The sequence below is a fragment of the Galleria mellonella genome, unplaced genomic scaffold (assembly GCF_026898425.1).
Source record: "Galleria mellonella isolate WM207_F2 unplaced genomic scaffold, CSIRO_AGI_GalMel_v1 utg117, whole genome shotgun sequence".
In the NCBI taxonomy this organism is placed as follows: domain Eukaryota; kingdom Metazoa; phylum Arthropoda; class Insecta; order Lepidoptera; family Pyralidae; genus Galleria; species Galleria mellonella.
This window is the reverse complement of record NW_026441980.1, coordinates 8,906,064-8,923,216: the sequence shown is the minus strand read 5'-3', so window position 1 is coordinate 8,923,216 and position 17,153 is coordinate 8,906,064. Positions and strand designations below refer to the sequence as shown.

Sequence of the window (17,153 nt, the reverse complement as noted above, 5' to 3'; positions counted from 1 at the left end):
AAGAGATATCATAAATATGTTTTTAATTTTTTCATTATAAGAAAATCGGAACAAAGCTACAAGCCATGTGTTAGTTTATGATTAAACTGGATGCATCCATATTCATCCCATCCATATCCATCATTGTTAATGAGATTCATACTAGGGTCAAAAAGTTTGCCAGCTTACTACCTTTGTTGAACCATCAAGTTATGGATCTGTGTTTCCTGCCAAGTATAACTTCGACCTCTTCAAGAAAGGTGTGAAAAAGTATATATACCGCCACTATACTAGCTTATATAAACATATAAGCTGATATAGTGGTGGTAGTATCTAACCTGCGGCTCGGGAGGGGAGGGATTGATAGCAATGAAAACTACCAATCCTATTGCTAGCAATACACCTTGTCAGGTCGATCTCCACTGGTCCTCCCGGAAACCATCGCGCCGAATTCCAGGTGTATTTACCACGATGGGCTAACTAGCCTGACTTTTCATTCTCACCAATCATCCCTCACTGGTGCCCCGCCAGCATATACCGCTAACGCAAGCGGGGTTGCCATTTCATTACCATCCATAAAAAAACTTGCGGTCCATATATAGATGCAATCTTGCATTGGATCTACAATTAATAGAGATAGATTTCATAATCATCATGCGACTATGGAGTCAATGTGTCGTACTATTATAAAAAAAACTACTGTATACATTCTATTCATAATAAAAGCCGTGCTCTTATCAGTGAATCTCTTTTGCACACACACTACACACCATATCCACTGGCATAATAATTTTGAAATGCAGTTATTTCTCTTATTACTATACCTCACACTTTTAGCCTATTCTACTCAAAAATATTTTGATTGGTATGATGTATTTTGATAAAATTTCAAAAGAAATGAGCACATATTACTACCCATTCTGAACCTTCACATATTCCTTACTTCTATGGATCAAAATAGATCTCTCTGGACATTACTCATCATGAAAATTTACACGTCTGACGGAAAATTCTACAAACCCAATTGTCAAGTCTGCAAGATTTCAGATGATATGCACCGTATACTTGTACTATTAGGAGTATATTTATTTAATGCAACATACAATGGAAAACAAGCTGACGGCCCATCTGATGGAAAGTGGTAACCGTCGCGTATAGACATGAGCAGTACCGTATTAATTGTAAACTCAGAAAAAAGAGAGAAATGCGCCATTTATTGAAATATATTAAATATTCTTTCTCTAGTTTTTATGTTTATATAATTCTTAGTTAAATTATATTAACTAAGTCTAAATCAGAAATATTTAAACATATCTCTAAATTATTGACATGAATTAATTTAATTTTTGTATGTATTCGAAACAGATAAATGATTTGATACCCTCTCAAATTTACTGTAATAAATTATACTTTATAACTAGGTTAAAAAAAAATTACCTTTATTAGCCATTCTTGTGCGTAGGTACAAACTTCCGGGTGTGATGTAAACTTTAGTTAAATCTAACTGACCATATTAAACAGTACGCTACCGGCTTACAAATTATCATTCCTAGGATCATACTAATGAACACGTTGTTTCCAATTTCATCTGTATCTGCAGTTGTTTATGAGATAAATTGCATCGTATTACTTTGAACAATAACATTACCTATTTTCATGAATGATTTCACCATCTAATTTTTCAGTCTACAGAAACCATTTACGGATCTATTGTTGTGTAAAGGATGTTACCTATTTAGACAGTGATCCGTGACGTAGCGACTCGGAAAACCCACGACCATTGATATGCCAATAAGATCAGTTCGATGTGAAAACTTCGTTCTATTTTATTATTCTGTATCTAGAGTACATCTCGTATATTCTACTAATATTATAAATGTGCAACTTTATAAATATATTTAATGCGTGATATGTCCAGTAGTTTTATTATTTTTTATTAATATTATGTTTGGATATTCATGACTTTTAAATAGCTGGATGGATTTAATTGATAATTGGTACACAAATATATGGAGAAATATACAAATCATGATTCAACGGCTGGGTAATAATGGACCATATCTTTTACTGGCATATTGAGTCTTATTTTTTCCCTATAAATTACCAGGATAAGCTGTGAAATACAATAAGTTTTTCATAAAAATTTTTAAAGAATACTATTTTTGCACTTTTTGCTTCATTCAAAAATAATAAAAAAAATGTTTACGAAACTAATATTCGAAATAAGGGTTTATTGTAAATGGTTCAAGAATGGGCAGCAGCGTTTCTATTTAAATATAACTAAAGTCTAACTACGGTAGCTAACCCCAAGTGGGTTGCCAAGCAAGATAATTGCTGTCCATAGGCAAAAGCCCCAATAGGGGGAAACGTATGCTTAGCCGTGGACAGTTAATAGCTGATATGTTTATGATGATGATATATTCATTCGATAACGATCCTTAATTTCAACATAAACTTCAATGTTATATATAAAAAAATAGCGTTAAAGTTTTCGACTACCACTCAAGATATCACAGGAAGACGGTAATAATTATCATGAAAATAGAGCAACATTTTTCACAGGTCTTACGTATAGATCTATTGTCTAAGATTACTGTAAAATGCCTAACAAGCGTCAATCAGTCTCTTTATGGTCATATAGAATTGGCTCAGTTTCAGAACAGGCGGTGCTCGGCTCGGCCGGCGGGCGCGTACACAGACTACTCTTTATATATAAAGAGATCTTACGAAACCGTTAGCACATTCGGACTACAACCTGTTCAGGAAGTCGCCAGTTCCTATTGTCACCGCTCGAGATGTTGCTGTCATTGGTAATTACAAATTTTATATTACAATTCCAGCACACGTAATTTTAATTACAATAAAGTTAGAATTTGCATTATCAATAATAATATCGTATCTAATGATAGTCTTAGCTCAAGTCTTACGTACTTAAAGTGACCTTCCCGTTATTGCGATGTCAGATATGTGATGTTGCAGAAATCATCGCCTGGTGCATGAATGTTTAATTTAGACGCGAATGTCGTTAGTTCACACTTTGACCTTTTCTGCGTCTGCACCTCCAATGTTTACGTTTACAATGACTTAACTACCATTCTATCCGATACCGCAATATTTTTAATATTACTATATTTATTATCGTTATAAATTTAGTGAAAAGGCTAGTAATAAATTTCAATCTAATACACTGCTATTGGAAAGAAATTGTTTATGAATAACGTGCTACCTTGTAAATAGATCTATCTAAATTAATATGAAAATAATTATCTAAAATTAGTATTATTTCTATCATATTGAATACGTTTCATTTTTCCATTACAGTATTTAAATTTATAGGTCACCAAGTCCTGGTGAGATTGTTTAGATAATACCTAGATAAACATATTTGTTAAACTTTTTTGTGAATGCATGAATAATTTTCTGAAGAACTGACTATTCTAAAATTACAGTAAAATATTTAAGATATCATGTATATCAAAATATAGTTTAATTTAAAATTAAAATAATGAGCATTTTATGAACTTAAATATGAATAATGAATAATATAATATGAATAATAATTATTCGTTAATTATTATTATTAACTTTTAAGAGGGAAAACAATTATTATTATTTTATATTTATTATTGAAATAAAGGTAAACTAAGTTATATCAAGTACTTATCAAGTACGACCAGAGTAGCACAAATAAAAACTTGATACAACATGGAACAATTGATACTTGTTATTGTACACATCTATTCACCAAATGTAAATGCAATTATGAAGGTCAGGTGCCTAATTAAACCTCTTAATACCTGTTTATGTTTTCTCAAAAAAATTTAACGTCTTACTTGTAATCGTTAATATGAAACATATAATGTAAAGAATAGAAGATAAATTTTTACTAGGTATAGAACATATATACATAATTTTTCGTAAATTGTTGATGACTTTTATTCACGTAAGTAATAATAAGTTAATTTATACTTGTAAAGAGGTAAATTTGTGAGTTTGGATGTTCTGTGTAATCTCCGGTACTACTTTGAAAATATGATCCGTTTTGAAAATTCTTTCACTGTTAGAAAGTTATATTGTCATTGTGTGATATAAGCTACTTTTTAATTTGAAAAATATATATTTTCAATAATTAATCACAATCACCGCAAAAATTTTGTAATATGGCAGGCGCTGGCAGAATGGTTTGAAACAAAAGAATAAAACCTATAGCAAAAATATTAATTACTTTTATTTTTAGAAAAAAGTCTGCGACACCATACATCTAAGTTTAATATCTCAAACAAAAAGATGGTTTCTATGTTAAAAGTAAGATAAATTTTAATTAAGTAAGATACAGATCTCACGTATACTTTACAAATTCCATTTAAAACAAATGGCTGAATCGAAATTATATATTAGATTTATTAAACTTAAATTACCAGCCTTACTAAAATGTGTTGAACAGTTTATAAGTTACACAAACAAATATTGCATCTGTGCGAAGTCGAAGCGGGTAAATAATATCATATTTTCAATAAAAACTCTCATTTTCATTATCAGATTATGATAAAATTAGAACGTCTATTATTCTATATCCAATTCTACACAAAACCGACCACTTATTATTGAAGTAAACATTACCTAATGCAATTATGTAATTATCAACATTAGTTGAGAATTAGCTAGGATATTGCGTTACAAATTTATATAAAGTAAAATAGACTAAATGCGAATTCCCTCCTTTTTGAAGTCCTATAAAAAGGCTAATCTAGAAAAATAACATAATAGTCTACTAGAGCATGTTAAAAAAACATTACTTATAAAATCATAAGATAAAGTAAATAAATACTGACCCTTAAAAGCTTTTCAATGTTAAAAAATAAGAAAGAAATTTTAAAGATAGTGCAAATTACTTTAAGCACTTTAAATAACACGATGTACGATAACTATATGTCTGGGTTAATTGTAGTTTACGACTGTTCGTACTACCTAACTGTCGATAAACATTTACGTCTGAGCTTACATAGTTATGTTAACATTTCAGGTTTTTGCAGTTGCTATGCTGGTGGAAATGTTTGCTGCTAATCCATATATAGACAACCAAGCCAAACCCCAAGTACTGCACTCACAGATCAACACAGCAAACTTACCAAATTCTTATGATTTTTAGTAAGTAACAATCATTATGACATTGTATCTAATTTGGACAGCCTAGACAGAGAAGAGTTAAGAGATGAGTTATGAAAGTAGATAAAGAAAGAGATGCCTATGAAAATTGAGGTATTAGCTCTCTGATTTTTCTACGTATCTCAGATAAGTAGTTTATTATAATGAATTAATTAAAAATATTATTGAACGAATTAATAATAAGCTCGATAAAGAAAATATAATTAAGGTTATATAAACTCAATACAGCATATTTGTCTTAGGTATTTACCATAGAGTGATCATCCAATATTTAAACGTGCTATTTGTGATATTGCATGAACCATGAGAAAATGGAACAGGGAAGATTTTACGAAATAGTATTTTATAGTCATTCTGAAGTCAATACAAGACTCGTAGATGAAATATTCTTCGAAAAAACATTATTAATATTCTTCGATGAAATATTATATATTATTAATATTATATTATTTATATATTTATTTATACTTCAGTGTGATACAACTTAACGTTAAATTAATTAAAATATAATATCGTTATATTCTCTAAACATTTTTTCATGTTGATTTATTTGTGAATAAAAAAGATACTGAATATAATACATGCGATAAAGTAGGTATGCAAAACGTTATTTTAGGATCCTTACAAGACAAAATCCAACGCTGTTACGTTATACCTTGTACCGTATGACAGTTAACGCTGATTTAAGAACGTATTGACCCTTATTTTTTTATATAAAATTGACTACAAAAAATATTCTAAATTCGACACAAAATCGACATTCTTTTTTTGATATATTTGTTCGTCAATTCCGATAATATATTATTACAACTGAACATTCTGCTACTAATGAAACAAAAAGGTTTCTATATTTTTTTATGTAGGGCCAACTTTTTCTTTTTTTTCATTACTTACTAGAAGTAGGCGTAATGGTAATAAACGCCAGTTTGTTTTTACAAACTTGTTGTTGAAACCTCTCAAGAAGTCATTACCATCGTATCGAGATATAAAATGCATCACGGATCGCATAGATATTACTGTGTTATACAAATGTGATGATACGTGCCTTGTCGTTTTCAACTAATATAGGTCTCGTGTGTTTGTGATTGCACTTTCTGACTATTCGACCGCAACAACAACGTATTTGAACGTACTAAAAATTATACATTATATGCCGATTCCGTCCGAGTACTGATTAACTTTAAACTTAATTTGTCATATCTTTATATACTTATATATACTTCTTTAATAATGATACCTTTTATAGGTAAGAAATTTTACAATATTTATTTCTTAATTTTATTTTTAATGGTGTAAATACAAAAAGATTTTTATCGGTAGGTTGTATTATATTCTCACGAGTAATTTTAACCTTCACTCTTTATTCGTTGGCCGAAATTACTAATTTGTGTTTTAAATAATAACAACACATATAAATATAAAATCATTTGACTATGTGGTACATAAAATACCTCGCTAGGTATACATATACATATTTTAGCTATCAATTTCTTAAATATACATTATTAGACAACTTTATCAGATGTGCATTTACATTGACAAATAAACAAAACTTTCTTGTCAAAATTAGGTGTTGCATTTTTATGGCTCAATAAATGTCACATATTTTTATTTTAAGCCCCAACCACGTGTTTTTAAAATGTTTTATACTTAAATATTACTCAAATCATTCGTTGAAATAAGTTATATCTTAATATCACTGAATGAATTTCGATAACATTTAAATTAGCAACATAATCTCAAAAGTTGTCATTCTTTTATCGCTTTCAAACATCAATAGAATACTAAACGAAAAGGAAAGCAAAAGGATGAGTCAAGCTACTATACATTACCTACTTGATCGTTGGCACCAAAATATTTCCTAAACAAATACGCAGGAATGTCGCGTTTATGCTAATTGTGTTTTATATTGTCGTTATGCGTGCAACGTAACCCGATTATTCAAATACATGTCCTATTAACTGTATGTTGACAAACCTTATTTTTGTAGAAAGTAACTATTTTGAAATCTTACATTGTGTTCTATGACTAAAAGATATCACCTACCTTACGTGACTACTTTGCTTCATAAAACACAATACTATAGAATAAATTAAAAAATAAATATAATAATAAACTAAGGAATTTATCCTATTCGTTCTATTATAACAATAAGATTTTATCATCTTTACCATTTTTTTTATTCTTTTAGGTAGGTTAAACTTAAATTTTTTTATACTTATCTTTCTTAATTTCATAATATAACAATATGTTGCATAGATAATAATTGGTTATAATAATTGCTTGCGTGGATCTAGTCAGGTCATGGACTTGTGAGTGTAGGCACAATAATAAGACGCTGTTAAAATGGTATCTACTTATCGTATATGTCATTCGGGGATATTAAAAAAGTAGAATGGTGACAATGTCATACAAGTAGCGCGGTACAAAAACGTGGTATGTGGTACGCCTCCTCCAAGTTGAACGGCCGGTGACCGCTGCTCGGATACCCTTATAAACATCCGTTATTTGAGCACCATGTCCCCAATTATGGTTTACTTTAATTAAGGTGTATTTAAAGGACATCATAAATTAGATCTATTTGCAATGTATCCCACTTTTTAATCTCATTCGCATATGCATGTTTAGGAAAAATATTCTATAGTAATAGTAAATAAGTTAAACAGGTTTTTTTTTTTTAAATTGGAGTTACGAGTAGATAATTGTTGTTTTGTTGTAATTGTTATGGGACTTACCCATAGGATCCATTACTTGCCTATACTCGATTTATCACTTTTTACACAAAGTTAATGAATGAACTTCATTGCATTAATTAACTCGTCTTATGTAGCTAATGAATGAAATGAAGTTATCCATATAACTCATAACATTGGTTCTTCTGGAGAAATTCATATTTCGTAATCTATCACACAGTGAAACTTCAAACATGCCCACTCCATCGTTTGCTAAACGATTTGGATTTTTAATATTAGAACAATTTAAAACGTAATTCTGTTTAATATGCATCTCACAGGCGTTGCGTTATTTTAAGCGGAAGTACGGTTAGTGTGAATAACAAATAATGATTCTTTCCAAACTTTAGCATGATTATAAAATTGATATGTACCATATGACCTTAGGTGCATAAATATTTATTTGCAAAAAATGTAAAAAGTAAATTAAACTTAATCATGTCAATTAAAGATAATCAATATTTGATTTATGCGTATAATTTATACTCGTGCTCCTAATAATCGCATCAACAAATTTGTCTAGGTTAAGCATTTTTAACGCAACATATATTGTTAAACATCTATAAATTATAATCCTTACTACATAATATTATATATACGAAAGAGACTTTGTATAATTATAAAATTTTCTATACACGTACTTTTTCAGATGGAAAAATTACATAAACTACTTTTTTTCCCAGTTTATAATCTTTACTCGGTCAATCGGACGAAGTTGAAAATATTGCACAATAATACTTTTTTTTATGGATAAAAATTGAATAGTAACCCTGCCTGCGCTAACGGGCTACGCTGGCGGAGCACCAGTGAAGGGTGATAGATGAGAATGAAAACAGGCCAGTTAGCCCATCACGATGAATTCATCAGGAATTAACCATGATAGTTTCCAGGGGGAACCGCGAGTAGTTCGACCTGGTTGAGTATATTGCTAGCAATGGGATTCTCAGTCTCCATTACTAATAATCCCTTTCCCCCCTGCATCATAATACTAATATTATATATATAATACATTTAAAATAAATTTAATGCAAATGTCTTTAACTACTAGTTATGTCCACATAACTGGGACATAGTCGATAAGAAGAGAAGCCGATACAGAATGTAATAATAACATTAGGTGTCTCAAATCATTTCTTTATAAATAATTGCATTTATAAATAAATAATGGTATGTAGTCATGATAGTAATAGGATATATATCTTAAATTTTGGAAAATTTATGATTTCATTTCTTAAGCAAACCAACGACTTTAAATTGTGACACAATATACAAAAAGAATCAAACTCGGTCACCCATTCGGCAAAGATGTGAAAACAAAGTAACAAAAAATACTAATAAATTTAGTACCTTTTTCTTTTTGAAGTCGTTTAAACATGTTTCTTAAATTATCGTTGCTCGCTTCAATGGTAAATCTGATTCATAAATTAAATACTCAAGACACAAAATATATATGATAAATAAAATAAATCTGCATTATTACAATGACTGTAACCCGACTGACTATTAAAAATATTTTTATTAAAAAAATAATATATAGCAGGTAGGTATCATATTTAGGTATCCATATAATATAATATATATTTAACTTTATTTAGCTATTTATTTATACTGTATGTGTTAGTATCTATGTCGTTCGTACAGTAATCTTACTTAAGTGCCCCTAACTCCTTTGTCATTGTGTTACTGGACGAAATCTCTTTTGAATATTATAAGTATACCCTTACTTACAATATTTATAATTATCTTATATATATTTCATCCCATGATTTTATTTCGTCAACGTTATGTTTATTTTTTTATTTTATTTTGAGTAATATTTTTTTAACTATTACGAGTATAATAAGTCAGTTTATTTTTTTAATTCCGTAATAATTATTAAAATATTATTTTTAAGAATTAAAAAAATTATATTAATTTTAAAATTAAAATATTAATTTAAATATTGAAATATTAAATTTTAAATTTCAGCTATGACGCCAGTGATGGGTCTTCCCGAACAGAACGTGGAGCTATTTTAAACTCCGGCACAAAAGAAGCAGCTTTGGATGTGCAGGGAGCAGTCCGTTGGTACGACAAAAAAGGACAACTTTATGAAATGACTTATAAAGCCGGTAAAAGAGGCTATAGAACTATCATAAAGAAAGTGTCATAATGTCAGTCGATCGAATTGTAGTCTGCTACTTTCAAATTAAGTAGCAATTTAAAGACTCCGTAATATTTATATTTAATATAGATACTTAGTATCATTATCGGTATTATTTAATTAATTTATACGTAATAGTATAATTAAAATTACAAAATAAAGGTACAATAATACCTAAAACAAAATTAATATTTTTGCCATGTTTTTTAATGGAGAATGAAGCTAAGGGTGCAGAAACTATGGAGAATAATTTGATGTAGATACGTTATCTTAGATAAAAAAAAGGAATGTGCTTACGTTTCATTCCTTTATGAGAATAATAAAGACTTAGATCTTAGTTAAAACTCAGACTGAGTTATTTAATAAAAAAAAATTATTTTTATTTCTTATTAGTTGACTTGACAAACATTTGGCAAAAACTTTAAAATATTTCAATTGATAGCTAGGAACAGTTTGTATTTGGGAAAAAGAAAAATGAGATTTTTCCATTTACAAGAAATTTTACGATTTTTCTATTTATTACCTTTACCTTCCTCAAACTTCAACGAATTTGAAATAAAAAGAAAATACTAATCGTATTTGTCCAATTGTAATCTTTTAACAGCAAAGCATTTATATATATATATATATATATATATATATATATATATATATATATATATATATATCTTAAAAGATAAGAAGTTTAGTCCTTGTGTTAAACCAACCATAATTATTTTATAATTAAAGTATTTTTATGTAATAATAAAACATCATATATGTCATGAAGTTGTGTAATAGGTGCATGTATGGATACAAGATAAAATTGTAAATTATATTTTTTTTATACAAATTTGAACAAATAAAAAAGTTTAAAAAGTTGACAGAGAGAGAATGCTCTTAACATTAAATTGTTTCATACATCTATATTTATGTACTAATGAAAAATAAATGAACAGAAAGTAAAATTACACAATGTAATATCCATGGTATATGTACTACCATTCTTGAGTACTATTTATTCTCTGTTGTCTTGTATGTATACGAAAATTAATCATCAAACGGTTTATAGCATCAAAAAGCTAATAAAATAATTACAATTATTAATAATAACAACTAGAAATAAGTAATGTTAGTTGTGAAAAGACGAAAAGATGTTTATTTGTACTTAAAAACACTTTTTTTATATTTATTTATTAAATATCATCAGAACTTATTATGATTTATTATTTAACTGTTTGCACCGAAATTATATTTGTATTTAGGTCGTTTTATATAAATATTTATAAAAATATAAATAGTTTAATAGATAGTGGTGAATGTTGATACATGGTGGAACTTCAAGTTCGCATGAAAATTATGCTTATAAATATTTTTTCATCAATTTTTTACAGTGAAATAGACATGTATCTTAAAAACTCGATAATAATATCAATTATAATATTTTTTAGAAAAATACAAGTACGTTCGCACATAAATTATATATTTACACGGATGCGATATATAAAATACGATGGGCCAATTGTAATAAACAGAAATTTTGTGATATTGTAAGAGAAATAATTCATTCATTAATGTTAATTATTTATTTACTATGTAAACTATTAACATTCCATTGCTGTGTACTGTAAATAAAAACCTACGTCCACAAAAAAGGTTCATTAACTCATTATGTAATTACTAGTCATATCGTATAGTTGTCAGAGTCTTATTTCGAGTCTTAGTTCACTCATACTGCTGTATTGTGGATTAATGCGACTAAGGGAGTCGTCTCTTACGATATCCGGAACATGAAAAGGAGCAATAATAATATTGTATTCTTACTCTGTTAATACGTGCATATTAATTGTATTAAAAGTTCAAAAATTATTTTCATATTTCACCTAATTACTTGACCTACATACATACTTATTCCTTGAAAAACTTGTACAATTTTACGAATAGATACTATCAGTGGAATTCAGCTATGTTTAATTATTCTTTCTGGAATACTCTATATATCTACCAATATTTAAGATAACAAAGAACATTAAACTATTTTTTTTTACTGAAAAGCAGTCAAATTCACAAATGTACATAAGTTGTAAATAAGTGAAAATATCATAATACAACTCGAAAAAAAATTGCTATATAATTTTTTCCAATCGTATTATGAATTTTTCTCTTATTTACAGCTATATACTATATTATATAATCGACACAACATAATAAACACTAGTAAATCATATATATGTGTGTATATATATATATATATATATATATATATATATATATTACACAATATAATTAATTAGAGTCAACCTTATGATCTATAACTTTACCTACCTCGTAAAAAGTTATAGCGTAAATATATATCACCAGGAGGTTTTTGATCTATCTATCATATTAGATTGAAAGGAAAATACTTTTTAATTTTACGTAAAATACACATTTCGCATTATGTCAAATTATGAACACACGAAGTTTCATCACATTATTCGTGTTATCACCTCCATTACAAACAACGCCTAGGTACAGTTACATTGTGAATTGCTGTAATATCGACAAACAATCACTGTATTTAAGATGAAATCGACAACCTTTCTACCAGTGTCAAATTGTCAATACTTCATTCATCACTTACTGTGATAACCGTGAAATTCATAATGTACGCCTTGGTAAGTAAATTTGTAATTTCATTATAATGATTATTAAGTAGTTATTAAAAATTTAACTAACATACAGTGGTAAGGCTCGCTATTATCTAATTTGGATTATAATATCTATAACTGCCCATTAAAGTCTAAAATCTATTATAAATACAATTATTACATTTTATGTATCGAAATTGAGCTTTACAATTTTTATTGATTACAACTACAGATATTTGTTACCATAATATCCTTTACTCGTACATTATTTGTTTTATTAGGTATTTATCATATTTATAATTTAACATAAAATACCCAAAAAGTATTTTTTTTTTTTACATAATAGTGGTAAATATGATTAAAAATCTTATGACGGATTGTGTATTATCTGATGACATTTTAAAACTGATATGATGATTATTCACTATAATAAAGTTAAATTAAATATATATTTATACATTTTTAATAACACTTTCAATGGTTACAGAAATTATTCATCTTCAGTGCATGTGTAGCGGTCCTAGTAGCTCAAGATGCGTCAAATGTACAACCAGTAGAAATTCTTACAGAAAAAACCTACGTTCGAGAAGATGGATATGACTTTGAGTAAGTAAAATAAAAATAATAAGTCCTCACTATCTAATATTTAAAGTAATTATTCAATAAACCAACTATTAATTTAATATTATTTATAATTTTATATGCTTAATTAATACCATTCAATATAAAATAAAATAATTAATATTACAAGTTGAACTGCGGTTCCCAAGCCGCCTGCCAAGCGTAATATTTACTGGCAACATCTCCTGAGTGGTTAACTACCATAAGGAATGACCCTGTTCCTTCTGACAGTCTTTAAAGGAGACTCATTCTAGACAAATAACGACTGATATGATGATGAATATATTCTCGTAATTTATCAAACTGAAGTGTGTAAATGTTTATTTAATAATATTCATGTAAATACATTTCTTAAATTAAATATAAAATCTTGGAAGGGGTCTTGAACAGCATATCAATTTAAAATCAAACTAGTCTCGATTATAAAATATATCTTCTAGCATTAATATTAAGGTTTGTAATTAAGCATAATAAGAAAAAACTGAGTTCTTAATCGATATGATATAATAAATACGAATCGCAGTAAAACCTTTAAGCTATGTATACATACATATATATATATATATATATATATATATATATATATATATATATATATATATATATATATATATATATTGTGTGTGTGCGTGTGTGTGTGTGTGTGTGTAAATATATGTATATATAATATTGAAATATATTATTAAAATTTATCATATCGAGACTTCTGCATAACATTTTTACTCGTTATTTTTTTGTTTTTTTTACCTTTGTTTTTAAAATCTTCATAAAAACTAAGTCCGGTCTAGGCTACGAATATTAATTACAAGTTTACAGAATTTTAAAATATATACTAGACGACAAGTCTAGAATAAGTTTTAAAATTAAAAACGTATCTATACTAATAGAGGTAACAAATAATAACAGTACCTACATATTTGAAACTGACAAGCATATAAATGTATGAGTACTTATGAAAAAATATATAAACATTTTATACTCTCTGTTTATTCTTAAACGATTAAATTGAACTTATAATAATTACAATAATATTATGTAGCTCTATGATTAACTATATGGTTACAAAACACTAAAATGGTATCTTCATTGAGTCATCTCATAAATCTGCTTTAATTGTGATAAATATCTAGCAATAAACGTAAAATATCAAGCTGGCTATATCTAATAACAACTCTATAATCGTGTTACTAGCTACGCCGGTACTTCGCTCGTGTGATTGATTGGTCGGTATCAAAACTGTCCTTTTATATGGAAAATGCTAAATGTATACCTAATTTAATTACTATCAATTATACAGTATGTATTTATAAACGATTTCTGATTTTTACAATTTTGTCCTCTCAATCAAGATAAATTGCCATGTGGTTGAATGGGCCACCACCCTCTTTTCTGTGGGAGTCGTAAGAGGCGACTAAGGGAACTTAATGGTCGAAGGGTAGGTAGCAGCGTCCCTCTTAAAACATCACTAACATTCACGCAGCACTATTTAGTCCCAAACTAAGCTTGTGCTATAATTATTAAACTAGATGAATATTTTTCTAAATATATATATATTACATATAGAAAAAACGTCAAAAAACTTATATATAATTATAACGTATATATAGTATTATAAATACAAATGTTTTAATTGTACGGGTATCGAACCCTCAATCATCGGAAGGTGAGACAATATGTGAATCTGGTTTATCACCAACATCACCATTTATACGAGTAATTATATAATGGTATTGATATAGTTGAATATCGAAAATACCTAGAATTATTTTCAAGAAATTCCTAGATAATATTATTATTGCAATAATCAACTAATATGAAATTTTGATTTAATATATAATATTTAATATACACCCATTTAATCACACCTCACATATCACAGTCACAATTATATTACTTCATTTAATACTGCTATATGACACATTGCAATATTAATGCAAATATAACTTATACAGAATAATTAAAAGAACGACGTAAATTTTTACCTCGCTGGTTTTTGGGTTAATTAAAAACCGACGAACTGTCTACCAATAGCATCTACATAGCAAACATATATAATTGTTTATATCATAGGATGTATTTACCTAAAGCACAGATATGTACTTATTTAACGGGTGTTCAAACAATAAGAATATGTGCGCCGCTCAAGGACTTGCTCAATAGAAAACCGCTTTTATGACTCCCGCGCGACACTTGATTAGTCGCTTGCAGTAAACAAATGTTTTATTACTAGAGATTGCCAACCAATTTGTACCTGTTTGTGATTATAAACATATCTCCATACAGTAAAATGCATGTACACAAAATTTGTTTCGGTAAATATTTCTCCTGTAACTATACTATCTATACAAAAATTGATCTGAAGAAAAAATATATAAATTTAGTTTTATAACTATACTTGAATAATAATCTGTAGTTTTATGTTCTTAAGACATGTACTCTGCTTTTGTAGTAGTGCACAAAAAATACAACAGAGTCTGTAGAAATTGAATATACGTATACATAGATGATCACATTGTAGCATTATTAACGTCTAAACTTAATTCTTTACAATTAATCCCGGTCACACGGACGAATTCGCGAGTAAAAATTCATACAAAATTGATCACGCGATTATATAGAAAAATATTATACAAAGAACTAACTGTTTAGCATACTGCTTATTCAATAGTAATAATACTAAAATAGTTGGTTTATAAGTACAAAATAAACAGCATAAATTGTCCACTTAGGTTATTTTTAAACCTCAATTGGAAATCCCACGATGATAATGATCTAAGTTTTGTTTATATTTCATAGTTAAATTTATTTGGCTAGACTTATTATGATTAACCTATATTTTAAGTACATACTGTATTATATATTTTATATTTTGTCTCATTTTCTTACGACATCTTTATAATTCTCTCTTATATTATATAAACAATAAAAATAAATATTTACTAGAATTATAAACATTTTACAATTTCTCTCATTATAGATACAAAACCAGTGACGGTGTATCACGCAAAGAAGAAGCTTCGTTAATCACAGTCGGCGATCACCAGGGCATCGGGGTGAGAGGTTCCTACTCTTACATAGCACCAGACGGTCAACAGTACCTAGTGACATTTACTGCTGACGACAAAGGATACAAGCCACAAATACACGTAGTACCATCAAATCAATAAAAAAATCAACTAATTTTTCATTTTTTATTTTCTAATCACTATCCTGAAATATCAAACTATTCATTATAAGGGAATTACACTTAAAAAGACTTTCTTAGGATAGAATTATTTTCTGTATAGCAATCACCCCTTTTCCAGCCCTACATCCCACACAATTTCTCCAAAATAGTCTTTTTTGTGTTTATAATAAAGACTATTGTATAAGCATGTATAATAACTACGGTGAAATATGTCTGTTAGTTACACTAATGGACGCGTGTGCTGAATATTTTTGATATATAGATAGATAGATAAACTTTTTATTTGAGCCATTTATGACACACGTAAATTTCATATTCTATTACTATTAAGACTACTCTAAAGGCTGTAAATTGATGAAATTTTACCATCTAATATAAAAACTAACCAAACGTAACTTTTAAAATCCACTTAATCTCAGCATTAAAGCTTGTCAGTTATTATTAACATATAAAGCAAGTACACCCGCAGATGCTCTATAATCAGTGAAAATTCCGAAATACTACGTTAATAACAAAAAAGGAATAATGTAATTCTATTCCAATACTTTTAATATATTTAGTCTGCACTGCTGTTGCAGTTTATATTATATTCTTTATTGCACTTGTAAAATACATTGTTAATGCATTTATAAATATTGTGAGCAAGGGTGGATTTATCTCTGACAGATATCTCTTCCAGTCAACTCAATGCAGTTAGAAAGCATGTTGTTAGCGGG

General features: G+C 28.1%; 1 protein-coding gene and 1 pseudogene across 1 annotated transcript; both read left to right on the top strand.

Moving 5' to 3' along the window:
- Positions 1-2,499: 2,499 nt before the first annotated feature.
- On the top strand, positions 2,500-10,643 carry LOC113511900 (uncharacterized; annotated as a pseudogene).
- Positions 10,644-12,298: 1,655 nt separating this feature from the next.
- On the top strand, positions 12,299-16,447 carry LOC113511919 (endocuticle structural glycoprotein SgAbd-5-like). The gene is made up of 3 exons (XM_026895643.3): positions 12,299-12,656; positions 13,117-13,235; positions 16,228-16,447. Exons 1-3 carry the CDS (start codon positions 12,645-12,647, stop codon positions 16,415-16,417), a joined length of 321 nt encoding a protein of 106 aa, XP_026751444.1. The 5' UTR covers positions 12,299-12,644; the 3' UTR covers positions 16,418-16,447.
- Positions 16,448-17,153: the final 706 nt, after the last annotated feature.

Bases quoted from the DNA above. Each gene is read 5' to 3' on its own strand.
- LOC113511919 (XM_026895643.3), top strand. The intron at 13,236-16,227 runs GTAAGTAAAATA...CTCTCATTATAG, and splicing joins GAAGATGGATATGACTTTGA to ATACAAAACCAGTGACGGTG.